The sequence below is a fragment of the Mus caroli genome, unplaced genomic scaffold (assembly GCF_978045245.1).
Source record: "Mus caroli unplaced genomic scaffold, Mus_caroli_1 scaffold_8, whole genome shotgun sequence".
In the NCBI taxonomy this organism is placed as follows: Eukaryota; Metazoa; Chordata; class Mammalia; order Rodentia; family Muridae; genus Mus; species Mus caroli.
In genome coordinates, this window is record NW_028227263.1 from 3,099,013 (window position 1) to 3,117,818 (window position 18,806).

Here is an 18,806-nt window from a genome sequence, read left to right on the forward strand (position 1 = left end):
CCCAGGGTGGGTCCCTATAGCTCCCTCCAACCCTGGGCCCCATGCTGTGAGCATATCCTGACTGTCCACCAACATCCTCAGTGAAATACTTAGGATCTGGAGGTTGGACCCTGGTGCTCCAACAATCAAGGCTCAACCACCCTTCCTCCACAGCACAGTTACACAGACTAGTAATAACAAGACCCAGAGAAGAGACACTTAGTATGGGTGGCCACATTGAAAGGGGAACAGAGAGGTCCACTCCCTGGGGTCCTGACTTGATATTCAGATTTAGATGGAGGGGAGGTGTCCATATCTAAGCAGTCCTGGTCAAAGTATGGTCCTGCCCATTACCACCCCATCATTCTCATGGCTCTCCTAAGGTGGAATCTTCCCCAGGAATCAATCCCTTCCTTTCCTTTACCTGCCCATGGGTCCATACAACTCACTGGAATAAGGTAGAAGAACCTGGGAATTCAGACCCTGCCCTCTAGATTTAGATCTGTGCTGTGACTGTGTAACTCTGACTGACCTGTAACTCTCTATAAAGACCCAGCTAGCTTAGAACTCACAGAGATCAGTCTGCCTCTGTCTCCCAGCTGCTGGGATGAAAGACATACATGTCCAGGATCAGCTAAAGTTTGTTGTAAAACACTACACTTACACAGGATGATATTTTCTAAGAAAGGAAAGTCATGTTGGGAAGAAAGGATGGGGTAGTTCCCTCAAATCACACTCGTGGATACCAAGGTCTAGCATAGCCCAGGAGAAGAAGATGATCAAGTGACCTGTGAGTCACAGGTCTCAGTTCAGTGGAGGAAGCCACCAATGTTACAGACTGATGAGAGTGAGTGCTGAGTTGGGCAAATGGAGCCTGAAAACCAGGAGGCAGGCACACAAACAGCAGGAAGTGCTAGTGATGGGATGGGAGCAAGGCTTGCCCATGTCTCTCTACAGCTCAAAAGAAGGGGACTGGGCGTCTTCTGATGGACACTTGTTAATGTTTACAAGTTAATGGGAACATTTGTGGGAAGATGAGGTAGTCTGGGTGAGAAAGGAATAGGGAAACAAGTAATATATAGGACCAGACAACACCATACACAAGAGATTCCTAAGCTATGACACATCCAGGATCCAGGAAGAGAGCATGGTCAGCCTCACACCTGACTTGGGCAGAGATATAAAGACCCCAGGGTCAGAAGGCTCCACACCAGCACACCTTCCTCTCCATCTGCTCCTCTGATTTACTCCACCCTCAACCAAACACTAGAACCATGACCTGCTGTGGCTGTTCAGGAGGCTGTGGCTCCAGCTGTGGGGGCTGTGGCTCTGGATGTGGAGGCTGTGGCTCCAGCTGTGGGGGCTGTGGCTCCAGCTGTTGCAAGCCTGTGTGTTGCTGTAAGCCTGTATGCTGTTGTGTTCCTGTCTGTTCCTGCTCCAGCTGTGGAGGCTGTGGCTCCAGCTGTGGAGGCTGTGGCTCCAGCTGTGGAGGCTGTGGCAGCTGTGGCTCCAGCTGTGGGGGCTGTGGCTCCAGCTGTTGCAAACCTGTGTGTTGCTGTGTGCCTGTCTGTTCCTGCTCCAGCTGTGGAGGCTGCAAACCCTGCTGCTGCCAGTCCAGCTGCTGCAAACCCTGCTGCACTTCAGGCTGTGGGTCTTCCTGCTGTCAGTCCAGCTGCTGCAAGCCCTGCTGCTGTCAGTCTAGCTGCTGCAAGCCCTGCTGCTGCCAGTCCAGCTGCTGCAAACCCTGTTGCTCTTCAGGCTGTGGATCTTCTTGCTGTCAGTCCAGCTGCTGCAAGCCCTGCTGCTGTCAGTCCAGCTGCTGTAAGCCCTGCTGCTGTCAGTCCAGCTGCTGCAAGCCCTGCTGTTCATCAGGCTGCGGGTCTTCCTGCTGTCAGGACAACTGCTGATGCTGGCTGCAATGTCTCCATGTATTGCCAAGGCAAAAATGTAAGATTCTCAACTTGACCCTGCCCCTCTGAACTGCCTTCCTCAGCTGTGGCCTCCAGTTTATCACCAGGTTCCTGATTATCCTGCATGTTCCCTTAGCACTCCTGCTTCCCACAGCTTCAACTCAGAATTGGATTTTAGTGCCATGAAGAGGCCATCTGCTCATCTACTGTGAGCTAACAAATTCTCCTCTGCAGTCAAGCTACCTCTAGTGCCCTCACCAAGCCCACCCACCTCCTGCAATAAGGTGAGCATTCAGACTTACTTGGACTTGTCAGCCAAGGAATAGCAATCCCTGCTTTATCCTAAGTTGAAAATCACAAACTAATAAACAAATCCCATGGACCAATGCAAGCATGCCTCATTCATTTATCCTGTTGCTCACTCTCACTCCATGGTTTCCTCATTTTCCTGCAGGTCTGTGTGGGACTCCACCAGCCTGATGGTGGTGCTGGGGCTGTTAATATCACCTGCCTCACATTTCCTTCTTCCTGTCTTCTCCCTCTCTTGGGATTCCTCTCTATTCAAGGCTTACTAGATTTGTTCAGAGGGACACTGGACTGCCAGGCCAACAGAGGCCCTGTAGCTGTGACAGCTCCAAGCTGTGTCAGACCCAGTCCTCAGATGACTTCCTTTTCAAGGCTCTGATTTACTTCTCTTGGTTGTGAGTGACCTGCAGATCTCACAGCTTATACATGTCCCCCTCACCAATTCCTTTTCATGGTCAATTTCACGTAGCTTCCAGCAGGTGGCAGGTAGATGGAGCTGCCTGCTAGGGACACAAAACTGGCTTGTTAAGAGTAGAGAGGGCCTAGGCACCCTGCATGTCCTCTAAAACCCTCAACAGGCCCTGGGCCATAAGATATGAAGACCATTCTTCATGAGAATCCTGTGTCCTAATCAAAAGAAAGCACAGTATGTAAAGACCTGGTCCTGCTCCTAAGGACCTTGTAGGGGTGGCAGTGAAACTGTTGTCACTCTGAGGACTGGGAACACGTGATGCACTTGGGAAAGGGAGCCTGGAACTCAGATATAAGGTTGGGGAGACCAAAGGTACTGTCCTATAATTAGGCACCTCAATATGACAGCAAGGTTATTTTTCTTTAAATAATTAAAGTTAATCTTATTTAGTGATATTGACTTTTATACACACATACATTTATATATATACATTACATACATACATACATGATTCATGAGATGGTTTCTCCTTTCATCTTGGATTTGGGGGCTCAAACTCCAGTTCATTTCAAGCGCATTTACCCACTGAGCCACCTTGGCAGACTTTTTTCTTTAAAAGGAAAAACCATGAACCCTCCCTGTAGCTCAGCCTGGTCTGGAAACTGTAGCTTTCTCCCCTATCTCAACCTCTCCAGTGCTGGGATTACAGGTGTGCTCCAGCAGGCCTGGATGAACACTGCCTCCCAAAGTTTCTTTCTTGCTGAAGCAGAGCACGGGCACTGTGGTCATGGCCTTTACAGGTCTGACCTAGGGACTGATTCTGCAGTTCTGGATCCTGGGCTCAGCTCTAATGTCTGCTGGGTTCCATCCAATCTGCTCAATGCATTGCAGTAACATTCAGCATGAACTGAAACACTGTCAGAAGACTTGATCCCAGAGCTCAGTTCCTCTCCACATAGTGAAGTATTTCTGTTTATAAGGCACATTCTAGGACTGTTGGGTTATTGTCCAGTAGTAGACATAGGGATTATCCCAGTTGCCCAGTGACACTTAATGCAATTGTGTGTAAATATGTCTAGATTCCTGGCAGGGACTGAGCATTGAGAAGCCACTCCTTGCTGTTCCTCCAGCAGCCACACGGTGGCGGCGTGAGAGGTTCTTCCATTAAAGGTTCTCCTACTCTGTGTGCTGTTTGAACTCCTGTCTCTCTCTCCTAATTTGTTTGAGGAAGAGCAGCTATAACAGGATGCAGATGCCAAAATACCAAAGGCAGCCTTGGCCAGCAGGAAGCACAAGCTAGGAGGATCCAAGCTCATCTGTTGTTAGCTGGAGGAAGAGAGTCATTTTCTATGCAGTTTGGTTTGTTAATGTAGGGAATAGAGAGAAGGGAAGCCCAGGGGAGTGGAGATGGAGGGAGGAGAGGGAAGGGGAGAGGAGGGTAGTGGAAGCAAGAGAAGAGAAAAAAGAGAAGAGAAGAGAAGAGAAGAGAAGAGTAGAGAAGAGAAGAGAAGAGGGGAAACCGGAGGGTAGAAGGGTAGAAGGGAGAGAGGAAGGAAGGGGAGGGCTGAGAGGGGAAGGAAGGGGAGGACAGGGGAGGGAAAGGGAAGGTGAGGAAAAGTATGGGAAGAGAGGGGAGTTGGGGAGAGAAGAGTTAAGGGGATAGAAGAAAATGGAAGGGAAGAAAAGGGAAGGGAAGTGGAGCTAAGGAGAGAGGAGATACAGGAAAGAAGGGTGAGGGGAGGAGAGAGGAGGCTAAGTGAGGAAAGGGAAGGGAAGATGAGAAGCTGGTATAGGAGGGGAGAGGAAGGGATGGGAGAGGAGGGAGGGGAGAGGTGGAGGGAGGGGAGGAGTGGAGGAGAGGGAAGGGAAGAGGAGGGAGAGAGGGGAGGGTGAGGTGTGATGGGAAGGAAAGGAGTGGAGGGAGAGGAGAGAGGGGAGATGGGAGAAGGGAATAGGATGATGGGAGAAGGTGGGAGGGGAGGGGAGGAGAGGGAAGGGAAAGGAAGTAAAGGAAGGGGGAGAGAGGGGAAGGGAGCAGGGTTGAGGGGGAGGGAAGGAAAACTAAGGAGACTCCTCATTTGGGAACAAGTTTGCCTGGTAAGCAAGAGGACTACTTTGCACTACAGAACCTAAGTGAAATGCCAGGGGTGCCAGGCCTGCCAAGTCTATGTATCAAGTTCTAAGATGCTCCATGATATGGAATGAACAGGCTATTTTCAAAGACAACAAACAAACAAACAAAAAAGCAAAAGAGCCAGGACTGGTGGGGCATGCTTATAATCCCAGTGCTGGGTGGGATGCTGTGTAGGAAGCATTTCTTTTGGAAAAAAAACTCTCAACAAATCTCTGATGAGAGTTCAAAAACTTGTGAAATATAACCTTTACCTTATATTTTGGTCAAAGTGTGCCCTCAGTTAACTTTTCTCCATGCTTTAGTTTCTCTGAGATGCTTGCTGTAGAGAACTGGTTATCTGGTCTAAAGCCTGGGATGAGATTTGCTTTCTGAGCCTCCCTCTCCATTTGGAAGCAGCAGATCCAAAGTATTCCGCAAATATTGAAATAACGAGCTTGCATTTTATTTACTTTTCTTGCAGATGAAGCCCAATACAAGAACCCATACATTTCTAATCCAAAATGAATGTTATAACAAACTATTAAATTCTTGTTTTTTGCAAATCACTTCCAATGAAATGGATCAAGAGACAATACTGTCCTGAAAATTATTATACTTCAAAAACTGTCCCCAATTCCCATATTCCCACATACCCACATGTGTATACACACACACACACACACACACACACACACCAGACATGATGAGAAAGGAAGTTTATGGTGATGTAAGTTAAGAAACACTGAGGAGCCAGAGGCTCTCTGCTGGGTTACTTGGTGATTTTGAGGGCAGGTCACATTTAGCCTGGGTTTCCCTTAGCACAGGCTGAGTCTGCAATGTCTGATAATTGGATGTTTCCTGGGGAGCACAGAGCATGCAGAAGCTTGATAGTTGCACAGCTCACAAACCACAGCAGAGCTCTCCCCAATACCTCTGCTTCTGCATAGCCATTCCCAATGCCTCAGTATGTTTCTCCTGAGTGATGACAACTGAAACCTTGTGATTCTGTGGGTATGGACTCTGTTGACCTGAGAGGATTCATTCCCAACCATTTTGGCCACTCCCACCTGGTGAAAGGCTTTGTCTTTCAGAGTTGTGGCTAATTTGGGGGAGGGGGGTGGGGTGGTCACTTGCTGGGGAAAGTGCGAATGCCTTGGTCTTTGATTATCTGTTGAGCCCAAGGAATGCCAACTAGAGAGAAACTTAATAGGAATACAAATTCCAGAGGGCTAAACTAAACCAAACACACCTTTGGAGACTGAGACACATTGTAACTTCTCCTAGACAGCAAGACATCTGAGAGCTCTGGTGGATCATGACCTAGGCTAATGGACCCTCCACTGAGTGATCAGGTAACTCCTGAACTGGTCAGAGGAAGCCTCCATTGCAAGTGTACATTGCTTATTGCTTCAGCCTGTGATGCTCTCAAAAATGGCCCATCTCAAAGTACATTGATCCAGTCTGCATTATGAGCCTCAGAAAAGCTTAGTGGGCCCCTACCAGTCATGTGAGTTATTTCTCACTTTTTCTTAATAAATTTACATTCATTGCTTTGGTGACCCTCAGTTCTCCTACATCCTTGCTATAAGAAATTAAATTTAGCATTCATTCAAACATATCTTTAGCATGACCATCTATGTCCTCATACAGATAAACAAAACAAAACAAACAAAACAAAACAAAACAAAACAAAACAAAACAAAACAAAACAAAACAGGACCCCTGACTGTCATCCTACACTGAAGTCTCTCACTAACATGCAACCAAACTAGGAGTTTATAGTAGGCACTTACTAAAAACCAAGCTTGCTCTACAAGATCCAGTACCTGGTAAGCTCAAAAATAAAAAATGGTTTTATCCTGTAGAGGTCGAAATAACTGATGCTGGCTGAGGGGGAAGATGAGAAATTCTGTCAGGCAGAGTAATTCTGCCCCAGGGTGGGTCCCTATAGCTCCCTCCAACCCTGGGCCCCATGCTGTGAGCATATCCTGACTGTCCACCAACATCCTCAGTGAAATACTTAGGATCTGGAGGTTGGACCCTGGTGCTCCAACAATCAAGGCTCAACCACCCTTCCTCCACAGCACAGTTACACAGACTAGTAATAACAAGACCCAGAGAAGAGACACTTAGTATGGGTGGCCACATTGAAAGGGGAACAGAGAGGTCCACTCCCTGGGGTCCTGACTTGATATTCAGATTTAGATGGAGGGGAGGTGTCCATATCTAAGCAGTCCTGGTCAAAGTATGGTCCTGCCCATTACCACCCCATCATTCTCATGGCTCTCCTAAGGTGGAATCTTCCCCAGGAATCAATCCCTTCCTTTCCTTTACCTGCCCATGGGTCCATACAACTCACTGGAATAAGGTAGAAGAACCTGGGAATTCAGACCCTGCCCTCTAGATTTAGATCTGTGCTGTGACTGTGTAACTCTGACTGACCTGTAACTCTCTATAAAGACCCAGCTAGCTTAGAACTCACAGAGATCAGTCTGCCTCTGTCTCCCAGCTGCTGGGATGAAAGACATACATGTCCAGGATCAGCTAAAGTTTGTTGTAAAACACTACACTTACACAGGATGATATTTTCTAAGAAAGGAAAGTCATGTTGGGAAGAAAGGATGGGGTAGTTCCCTCAAATCACACTCGTGGATACCAAGGTCTAGCATAGCCCAGGAGAAGAAGATGATCAAGTGACCTGTGAGTCACAGGTCTCAGTTCAGTGGAGGAAGCCACCAATGTTACAGACTGATGAGAGTGAGTGCTGAGTTGGGCAAATGGAGCCTGAAAACCAGGAGGCAGGCACACAAACAGCAGGAAGTGCTAGTGATGGGATGGGAGCAAGGCTTGCCCATGTCTCTCTACAGCTCAAAAGAAGGGGACTGGGCGTCTTCTGATGGACACTTGTTAATGTTTACAAGTTAATGGGAACATTTGTGGGAAGATGAGGTAGTCTGGGTGAGAAAGGAATAGGGAAACAAGTAATATATAGGACCAGACAACACCATACACAAGAGATTCCTAAGCTATGACACATCCAGGATCCAGGAAGAGAGCATGGTCAGCCTCACACCTGACTTGGGCAGAGATATAAAGACCCCAGGGTCAGAAGGCTCCACACCAGCACACCTTCCTCTCCATCTGCTCCTCTGATTTACTCCACCCTCAACCAAACACTAGAACCATGACCTGCTGTGGCTGTTCAGGAGGCTGTGGCTCCAGCTGTGGGGGCTGTGGCTCTGGATGTGGAGGCTGTGGCTCCAGCTGTGGGGGCTGTGGCTCCAGCTGTTGCAAGCCTGTGTGTTGCTGTAAGCCTGTATGCTGTTGTGTTCCTGTCTGTTCCTGCTCCAGCTGTGGAGGCTGTGGCTCCAGCTGTGGAGGCTGTGGCTCCAGCTGTGGAGGCTGTGGCAGCTGTGGCTCCAGCTGTGGGGGCTGTGGCTCCAGCTGTTGCAAACCTGTGTGTTGCTGTGTGCCTGTCTGTTCCTGCTCCAGCTGTGGAGGCTGCAAACCCTGCTGCTGCCAGTCCAGCTGCTGCAAACCCTGCTGCACTTCAGGCTGTGGGTCTTCCTGCTGTCAGTCCAGCTGCTGCAAGCCCTGCTGCTGTCAGTCTAGCTGCTGCAAGCCCTGCTGCTGCCAGTCCAGCTGCTGCAAACCCTGTTGCTCTTCAGGCTGTGGATCTTCTTGCTGTCAGTCCAGCTGCTGCAAGCCCTGCTGCTGTCAGTCCAGCTGCTGTAAGCCCTGCTGCTGTCAGTCCAGCTGCTGCAAGCCCTGCTGTTCATCAGGCTGCGGGTCTTCCTGCTGTCAGGACAACTGCTGATGCTGGCTGCAATGTCTCCATGTATTGCCAAGGCAAAAATGTAAGATTCTCAACTTGACCCTGCCCCTCTGAACTGCCTTCCTCAGCTGTGGCCTCCAGTTTATCACCAGGTTCCTGATTATCCTGCATGTTCCCTTAGCACTCCTGCTTCCCACAGCTTCAACTCAGAATTGGATTTTAGTGCCATGAAGAGGCCATCTGCTCATCTACTGTGAGCTAACAAATTCTCCTCTGCAGTCAAGCTACCTCTAGTGCCCTCACCACAGCCCACCCACCTCCTGCAATAAGGTGAGCATTCAGACTTACTTGGACTTGTCAGCCAAGGAATAGCAATCCCTGCTTTATCTGAAGTTGAAAGTCACATACTAATAAACACATCCCATGGACCAATGCAAGCATGCCTCATTCTTTCATCCCTCCCTGTCCCTTGCTCTCACTCATGGTTTCCTCATTTTCCTGCAGGTCTGTGTGGGACTCCACCAGTCTGATGGTGGTGCTGGGCAGCTAATGTCTCCTGTCTCACTTCTCCTTCTTCCTGTCTCCTCCCTCTCTTGGATTCCTCTCTATTCAAGGCTTACTAGATTTCTTCAGTGGGACACTGGACTGCCAGGCCAACAGAGGCCCTGTAGCTGTGACAGCTCCAAGCTGTGTCAGACCCAGCCCTCAGATGACTTCCTTTTCAAGGGTCTGATTTTCTTCTCTTGGTTGTGAGTGACCTGCAGATCTCACAGCTTACACAAGTCCACCTCACCAATTCCTTTTGATGGTCAATTTCATGTAGCTTCCAGCAGGTGGCAGGTAGATGGAGCTGCCTGCTAGGGACACAAAACTGGCTTGTCAAGAGTAGAGAGGGCCTAGGCACCCAGCATGTCCTCTAAAACCCTCACAGGCCCCTGGGCCATCAGACATGATGACATTTCTTCATGAGAATCCTGTGTTCTAAGCAAAAGAAAGCACAGTATGTAAAGACCTGGTCCTGCTCCTCAGGACCTCGTAGGGATGGCAGTAAAACCAGAGCCACTGAGGAATGGGAACACATGATTCACTTAGGAAAGGGAGCCCAGAACTCAGTTATAGGGTTGGGGAGAGCAAAGGTACTGTCCTATAATTAGGCACCTCAATATGACAGCAAGGTTATTTTTCTTTAATTAAATAAACTTAATCTTATTTAGTGATATTGACGTTTTTACACACATACATTTATACATATACATTACATACATGATTCATGAGATGGTTTCTCCTTTCATCTTGGATTTGGGGGCTCACACTCCAGTTCATTTCAAGCACATTTACCCACTGAACCATCTTGGCAGACTTCGTTCGTTAAAAGGAAAAACCATGAACCCACCCTATAGCTCTGCCTGGCCTGGATACTGCAGCTTTCTCCCCTGTCTCAGCCTCTCCAGGGCTGGGATTAGAGGTGTGCTCGAGCAGGCCTGGATGAACACTGCCTCCCAAAGGTTTCTTTCTTGCTGAAGGAGAGTCAGAGCACTGTAGTCATGGCCTGTAGATGTCTGATGTAGGGACTGATTCTGTAGTTCTGGATCCTGGGCTCAGTTCTAATATCTGCTGGGCTCCATCCAATCTGCTCAATGCATTGCAGTAACATTCAGCATGAACTGAAACAGTCAGAAGACTTGATCCCAGAGCTCTGTTCCTCTCCACATAGTATTTCTGTCTATAAGGCACATTCTAGGCCTGTTGGGTTATTATGCAGTAGTAGACATAGGGAGTATCCCAGCTACCCAGTTATGCCTAATGCAATTTTGTTTAAAATCCTAGATTGTCTAGATTCCTGCCCAAGTTCAGAGCAGGGGGATGCAGTTCCATGCTCTTCCTCCAGAAACCACAGTGTGGCTCCAGCTGAAGGTTCTCTTCCTCCTTGAGGTGTTTCACTCCCCCCTCTCTCCTTATCTAGTTTGAGCAGATGCATCTATATCTTGATGTGGTGCCAAAATGCCAAAGACAGTCTTGGCCAGCAGGAAGCACAAGCTAGGAGCATCCAAGCTCATATGGTGTTAGCCAGAAGAGCTTGACTTTCTATACAGTTTGGTTTGTTAATGTAGAGAATAAAGGGAAAGAAAGGGAAGGGGAGGAGTGGGCAGGGGAGAAAAGTCTAAGGGAGGGGAGAGGAAAGAGAGGGAAGTGGAAGGGAAAGGTAGGGCAGGAGAGGGGATGGCAGGAGAGGGGAGGGCAGGGCAGTGCAGGGAAGGGAGGGAACTAAGGAGATTCCTTAGTTGAGAACATGTTTGTCTGGGAAGCAAGAGGACCTGACTTTTCACTACAGAACTTAGGAGAAATGCTAGGGGTTGACAATCCTGGTGGCACAAGCCTTGAACCCTAGCACTTGAGGCTGAGGTAGGCTGATCTCTTTCAGTTGGAGGTCAGTCAGGCCTATGTAGCAAATTCCAAGATGCCTGAGATAGCATATGAACAGCCTGTTTAAAACACAGAACAAAACAAACAGCAAGGACTGGCCGGCCATACTTGTAATAACAGTGCTGGTCAGGATGCAGGGTAGGTACCATTTGTTTTGGAAGAAAACTCTCAACAAAATCTCTGTAGCCTTCAAAACAATTGTGTAATGTGTCCTTCATTTTTATGATCCAGTCATCATGGTTTTTTCAAAGTGTACAATCAGGTGACTGTTTTAGATGCTTCAGGTTCTCTGAGATGCTTGCTGTAGAGAACTGGTTATCTGGTCTAAGTCCTGGGATGAGATTTGCTTTCTGAGCTTCTGTCTCCATTTGGGATCTGCAGAGCCAAATTGTTCCACCCAGAGTTGAAATAACGAGCTGGCATTTTATTTAATTTTCTTGCAGATAAAGCTCTATAGAACAACCACCTAGTAGTTTAAGCATTATTGAACAACCACTTAGGCTTTTATCCTAAATGTTATAGTGAACAAATTATTTCACAAGACACTTTAAAGAAATGGATAAAAAAAGAGACAATATTGGCCTATAAATAAATATAGTTCAAAAACTGTCCCTATTCCCACATTCACACCCACCCACACATGTGCACACATGGTCACATGCACACTTCACACACACATGCACACAACACAGACACACACAATTTATGTTAGACATGATGAGAAAGGAATTTTATTGTGAAATAAGTTAAGAAGCACACAAGGGAAGGAGCCAGAAATTCACTGCTGGGTTACTTTGGGGACTTTGTGGGGCAGGTTGCATTTTGTCCCAGTTTGTATTAACACATGTTAAGTCTGCAAGGACTAGTATTTGGATGTTGTCTGGGGAGCACAGAGCCTGCAGAAGCTTGACATTTGCACATTTCACAAACCACAGTAGAGTTCTCCCCAATACCGCTGCTTCTGCCTCGCCCATAGGCTCAGTATGTTTCTCCTGAGTTAACACAACCAGAATATTATGCTTCTGCAAGTGTGGACTCTGTTGACTTGTGAGGATTCATTCCCAGCCATGTTGGCCACTGCAATTTGGTGGAAGGCTTTGTCTTTCAGAGTTCTGGCTTAGGTTTTTTTTTTTTTTTTTTTTTTTTTTTGGTGGGGGGGCTTCATTGCTAGGGAAGGTGCAAATGTCTTGCACTTTGGGTATCTGTTGAGCTATTGGTTTTCTGTTGAGTCCAAGGTACACTAAATAGAAATTTCAGAGTCCAAAAAAAAAAACCCTAAACACACTTTTGGAGACTGAGGCCCATGGCAAGTGTGGTAAGCCACAAGTCTCTTAAGGCCTCTGCAGCACAGGATGACCATGTTGACCAAAGGAGGTCATTTGGCTCCATTTCCATTCCATTTGAAGGGAAATATGTTGTGGGAAATATTTTTAAAAATGCCACCATCTCACACTATACCTAGCCACTCTCTGCCTGCCGTCCCTCTGCCTCTAGGCTAGTCCAATGCAGTGGTCTTTGCAGCTCCAGTTTGTGTGCCTCAGCGCTCTTCATAGCTTATTAGCCATCCACTCCCTGTGCTAGTAGTCACAAATCCCCTTAACCCAGTAAATCAAAACTCTGAAGCTTATAGTTAATCAGTCAGATTTATATATCAATAAAGTCTCAATTCACAAGATGCCCACACAATAACTTCAAGGCCAATTGATAATGATACAAGGTGACCACCTAGATTAGACAAGTTATCTCAATTACCCTATCCTTTTCATAGCTACCTGTGGCTATTTAAAGCCTTGCAGAACCTGGATCTTCTTCCTCTTCCTCCATCTTCCTTCTCCTCTCTCCTCTCTCCCTTCTCCTCCCAACTTTTCAGCTCCACCTTCCCTTCCACTGCCCGATCACTGGCTCAAACATTTACTTTACAAGTGAAGGTGGGGAGAAAGTTCACCAGAAATCACCCATGTATGTGATTCACTCCTTGTCCACAACCCCTCCTGGGAAAATGGAATTAGCATGAAAATACAATCAATAACAGGGTTATCCACAACAGAAATTCAGTACCACCATGTGTGTTCCAGGAGAGCAGAAAATACATAGTGACTTTCACTGTCCTGCTGCACAGGGGTAACACCCTGGACTTTATATCTCCATACCTCCTATCATGGAATCAAGCCTGCAAGACCCAATGCATTGCCTGTTCACCGTGTATTTGTTCCTGTGACTATGTGGGCACTAGGAGCTTTGCAGTTTCTCTGTGTGGAGAAAAGTCCTCAGGCATATGGTAGCTGCCCTATAGTACATATCAGCTGCGTGTCAAGGGTATGGCAACATAGAGAAGTTGGTAGCTTAACATTTACTGAGCACTTACTACACACCAGGCTCTTGGAGTCTAAAGATGGGCAGGATACAATCCTTGTGTGCAAGAAGTTTATAGCCAAGTGCTGGAGAGATGTGTGACCATGTGTGTGCTGTGGTCCTACTGTGACTGCATGCTCTGATTCTAACAAATGGCAGGAAATTTGCTCATTTTCTTTTTCTGGCAAGGATAGTTACAAAGATCCTTCAGGGGCAACCAGATGGCTCAGTGTCTAAAAGTGCCATGTATGGCAGACAACCTAATTTTGACTTCATATAAAAGTGGGAAGAAGAGGCCGACTCCACAAAGTTGTTCTGAGTGCCATAGACAGAGGCTGGGGAATGCCTGCATTCCTGTCTTAGTTAGGGTTACTATTGCTGTGAAGGAACACCATAGCCAAAAACAGCATGAAGAAGAAAGGGTTTATTTAGCTTATAATTCCATATCACTACTCATCATTGAAGGAAGTCAGGGCAGGAACTCAGATAGGGCAGGAACCTGAAGGGTGGAACTGATGCAGAGACCATGGGGGAATCCTGCTTACTGACTTACTACTCATGGCAAGGTTTTCTCAGTCTGATTTCTTATAGAACCCAAGACCACCAGCCCTGCAGTGTCTCCACTCAGAACTGGTTGTATCCCCTGCACTGCTCACTAAGTAAGAAAGTGCCTTACAAGCTTGCCTAAAGCAGGATCTTATGGAATCATTTTCTCAGTTGGGGCTCCGTCCTCTTGATGGCTCTACTTTGTACGATGTATACAGGAAAGGAACCAGCACACCCCTCACATACATGCATTACACACTACTATAAAAACAATGGCCTTTTGGATGGACTAGGGCGATGGTTTGATGAAGGGGTGCAGTAGTGGTTACACAGCATGAGGACCTGGATCTAGATATGCAGAGCTCAGGAAATCCAGGCACAGTAGTGCAATCTGAAATTCCAGGGCTGAGACAGGAGGATCCTGGAAGCTTTTCACATACCCACCAACATATGCAATAGTCTTCAAGACATCCTCTCTCAAAAGAGGGAGACAGGGAAGGCAAGACAGAACACATGAGGCTGTCCTCAGATCTCCATACAGGATCCTTGGCACACATGTGCTCTTGTGTGCATACAAAAGTGCATGCCTATAAATGTACATGAATATACACAGAGATAAATAAAGTATCCCTTAGAAACTTTACCCAAGGCCTGGAGAGATGGCTCAGTGGTTAAGAGCACTGGCTGCTCTTCCTGAGGTCCTGAGTTCAATTCCCAGCAAGTACATGGTGGCTCACAACCATCTGTAATGGGATCCAGTGCCCTCTTCTGATGTGTCTGAAGACAGTGACAATGTACTCATATACATATAAAAAATAAATAAATGTTTTTTAAAAAGAAAGGAAGGGTGGAAAGCAGAGAGAGAGAGAGAGAGAGAGAGAGAGAGAGAGAGAGAGAGACCCTGAGGCACAGGGTAATTCCTCCTAGAGGGTAAGGCCAAAAAATACAGTGGATCATGATCTAGGCTAATGGACCCTCCACTGAGTGATCAGGTAAGTCCTGAACTGGTCAGAGGAAGCCTCCATGGCAAGTGTACATTGCTGATTTGTTCAACCTGTGATGCTCTCAAAAATGGCCCATCTCAAAGTACATTGATCCAGTCTGCATTATGAGGCTCAGAAAAGCTTACTGGGTCCCTCCCTTGGGAGTTCTTTTCACTTTGGCTTAATAAATTTACATTCATTGCTTTGGCGACCTTCAATTATCCTGCACCCTTGCTATAGGAAATGGAATCTGATAGTTCATTCAAACACATCCTTAGCCCACCCATCTATGTTCAAATACAGATGTAGAAAAGAAAAAAAACAAAAAAAAACAAAACAGGACTCCAGATACTCATTCTACCACCCAATACTCTCAAAATGTGCAACCAAACTAGGAGTTTATAGTAGACATTTACTAACAACCAAGCTTGCCCTGCAAGGTCGTGCACCTCAAAAGCTTGAAACTAAATAGGATATAAAATAAAGAGATAAACACATGCACAGATTTTTGTTGACAAATAGACAAGCCAGAGCAGCAGAAAGATAAGACCAGATTCTGGGTTAGAAAGTTCTCTTGATTATTCAGTTAAAAGGAAGGGGAGGGAGTGATACCCCATGCAGGAGGATTAGAAGATGTGGTCTGCATTCATCCAGAGTGCCACCCATTCTCAGCTGAGGACCAGCTTTGCAAAGTTGTAAACTACTCCATGTCACCTTTGCTGCTCTGAGCCCCCAGGACTCTCTTATGAAGGAAGGGTCCTTCTTCCTCATATGAGCTTCCCAGCTAAGCTCACCAAGGGCCAGGAAAGGCTGATGCTCTCAAAAAACTCACATCAACTTCTCTGTTTTACTCTGTAGAGGTCAAAATAACTGATGCTAGCTGAAGGGAGAAGATGAGATAGTCTGTCAGGTTAAGTAATTCTGCCCCAGGATGGGGTCCTCAACCTCCCTCCTACCCTGGTCACCTTGCTCTGAGGGTCTCCTGACTGTCCACCAAGGTCGTTAGTGAAATCCTTAGAGTCCTGAGCTTGGAACTTGGCATCTCTAACAATCAAGGATCAATGACCCTTCCTTTACAGCACAGTTACACAGACAAGTAATAACAAAAACCAGAGAAAAGAGACTATGTCATGGTGGCCAAAGGAAAGAGGAACAAAGAGACCCAGTCCTCTTTGGGGTTCTGGCATGATGTTTATATTTAATGAGATTGAGAGGTATAGGTAGCTAAGCAGTCCTGGTGAAGATGTGGTCCCGCCCATTTCCTACCTGTCTCAGTTTTGGTGTCATTGCTGTGAGGAGACACCATGACCAAAGCAGCTCTTCTAAGGGACAGCATTTAATTGGGGCTGGCTTACAGTTTCTAAGGTTCAGCTCATTAATATTATGACAGGAACCATGGCAGTATCCAGGCAGACATGGTATTGTAGAAGCAGTTGAGAGTTCTGCTTCTTGACCTAAATGTAGCCACACTGGATGGAGCTCCAAAGTCCACACCCACAGTTACATACTTCTCCCAACAAGGCTCCTAACCTTCCCTCGCCTTATGTTCAAGCATATATAAACAACCACATTTTACTCCCTAGCCCCCCATAGGCTTGTTCAAACACATGAGTCTATAGGGGCTGAACCTAGTCATAGCATAATGCAAAATACATTTAGTCCAACTTCAAATATCCCATAGTTTACAACAGACTCTATAATGTTTAAAGTCAAAAGTTCACAGTTTCTTCTGATATTCATGCAATCTCTAAATGGTGATCTCATAAGAAATCAAAATGAAAACTCAGATCACTAACTGTAGCGTGTAGTTATTTAAAAAAAAATCCATGCTAATGCTGGCTACAAGCTGGCAATGATGGTCTCGCCTGCCCCTGTGGTTCCCAAAGCGGTGGTCTGCCCAATTTCCTGCGGTTAGACTGCAGAGACTGTCTACCGCTGGCCCTAAACCCCTAGTCCCTTAAAACGAAAACTCCAGAGGCTTGTAATTTCCTAGACAGATTTATAACAGTAAATCTTCAACCCACAAAATGCCCACACAAAGAACTTAAAACTCAAATGATATAGATACAAGCTGCTAGAATGAACATATGTGCCCTATGTTATTGAATCATCTATCTAAGAAATCCCCAATTACTTATGGCTCCTAGGACCATGTGGTCTGGTTCAACTTCTTCCTCCATGTTCTGTCTATCCCTCAGCATCCATCTCTCTGTTTCTCTGTTCCTCTCTAAAACTTTCAGCTCCACCTTCTTTTTTTCACTGCTCAATCACAGGCTCTAGCCTTATCTGACTAATTGAGATTTCACCTCACCTCACCTACATATAGACAGCAATCCACAACTTACCTCCAACATCATGCAGGATATACATTACCATTCCAAAATGTCATGGTGAGGAAATATGGGACCAAAGCAAGACAGAAAACCAGCTGAGCAAACTCCACATCTCCAAGTCCAATGTCAAAGCACTCTTCACATCTCCAACTCTTTTCATTCTTGTTGACTGTCAATGGCAGATCTGGCATTCAGCAGCAACAAACTTCATTCTCTTGGGCTGGTTCTACTCACTGTTAGCAGCTTTTCTTGGTAGGTATCTCATGGCTCTGACATCTTGGGGTATCCAAGGCAACTTAACTTTATGGCCTCTTGCTCTAATGTCTAGGATCAAGACATGATCTTCTGGAATCCTCCAAAGGGCTTGTGTCATTTTTCAAGTTCTGCCCTCTCTAGCACTCTAGGCTCTGGTTGATTCCACTTCACTGCTGCTGCTCTGTTCTTGGTGATCAGCCCATGATACTAGCATCTCCAATTCACTGGAGTCTTCCACTGCAACTAGGCTATAGCCTCCCATAGGCTCCCTTTACGGTGCCACGTCTCAACTTCTTTTGCACAACTCTTTCAGTACTGGGCCATTAACTGCAACTGAGGCTGCACCTTCACCAATGGCCTCCCATGGCCTCTCACTGTGACAACCTTCAGCTGCTATCATTGACCACCTCATGCCTTCAAAGCCAGTACTACCTTGGTGATTCTTAAGCACTGCCAAGACCAGCTGAAGCAGGGGGTACAACCTTGGCTGTCTCTGAAACAGTTTCTTTCTGCTTTCAGAAAACACTTCCCAGAAGATTTCACCTCAGTGAATCATGCTGGTCTCTTCTTAATCACTGCCAATTTCTTAACTCTAGCTAACCAGCATCAATAGTCCCAGTAGTCCATTCTATTCTTAACTCTAAGGCCAGAGCCACGTGGCCAAACCTGCCGAGTTCTGCTGCTTGTTGGAGCTGGATCATGGCCCCCTTGTTCTATTACATGATTGATCACCAGCTTTCTGTTTTCCAATTCCTTCACTGCCTAAGCTTGACTGTCCTGGCACTTACTCTGTAGATTAACCTTGAGCTCAGAGATCTTCATGGCTGTATCTCCTGATTGCCGGGATTAAAGGTGTATCCTACCATGCCTGGACTTAGCTTTTCTTTACCTAGAACTTGCTCTGTCCTAGACTGGCCTTGAATTTAGAGATCTGCTTGCCTCTATCTCCTGGAATTAAAGGCATGTAGTACCATGCCTGGGCCTAAGCTTTTAATGGCCACTATTCCTCAAGACCTGGATTAAATGAATCTGTCTTCCATTTCTGTATGGTAGCTCATTTCAGATTAAAAGTCCAAATGAAAACAATAGCCAAATAAACAATATTAGCTGGGTGGGATCTTTCCCCACGATCATCATTCCCTTAATTTGCTCACCTCCTCCAACACAGGATTTAGCTTCATTGTACTTTCTGGTGAACTTTATTACTTGAAATATAAATTTTGCTCTTTCCTCTCTAAACTTGCTATGCTTGATCAAAACACTCCTCATAAGATTGAACCAAAGGATAAAATCTAAACTAGGGATTTTGTTTGTTTGTTTGTTTGTTTTTGATCAATGCAATTAATCTTAATCTCTTCGAATTGGTCTCAGGCAGACTCTTTCAACAGGGGCAAAAAGCAGCCATGGTCTCCACCAAA

At 46.3% G+C, this 18,806-nt stretch overlaps 1 protein-coding gene across 1 annotated transcript in view; it reads left to right on the forward strand.

The window, feature by feature from the left end:
* LOC147002819 (uncharacterized) overlaps positions 1–18,806 on the forward strand; it is a 52,390-nt gene that overhangs the window by 27,841 nt on the left and 5,743 nt on the right. Inside the window, exons 5-7 of the mRNA XM_085841109.1 lie at positions 1,570–1,705; positions 1,766–1,819; positions 8,303–8,376. Of these exons, the coding sequence (XP_085697235.1) occupies positions 1,570–1,705; positions 1,766–1,819; positions 8,303–8,376 (264 nt within the window). The remainder of the gene's footprint in view (positions 1–1,569; positions 1,706–1,765; positions 1,820–8,302; positions 8,377–18,806) is intronic.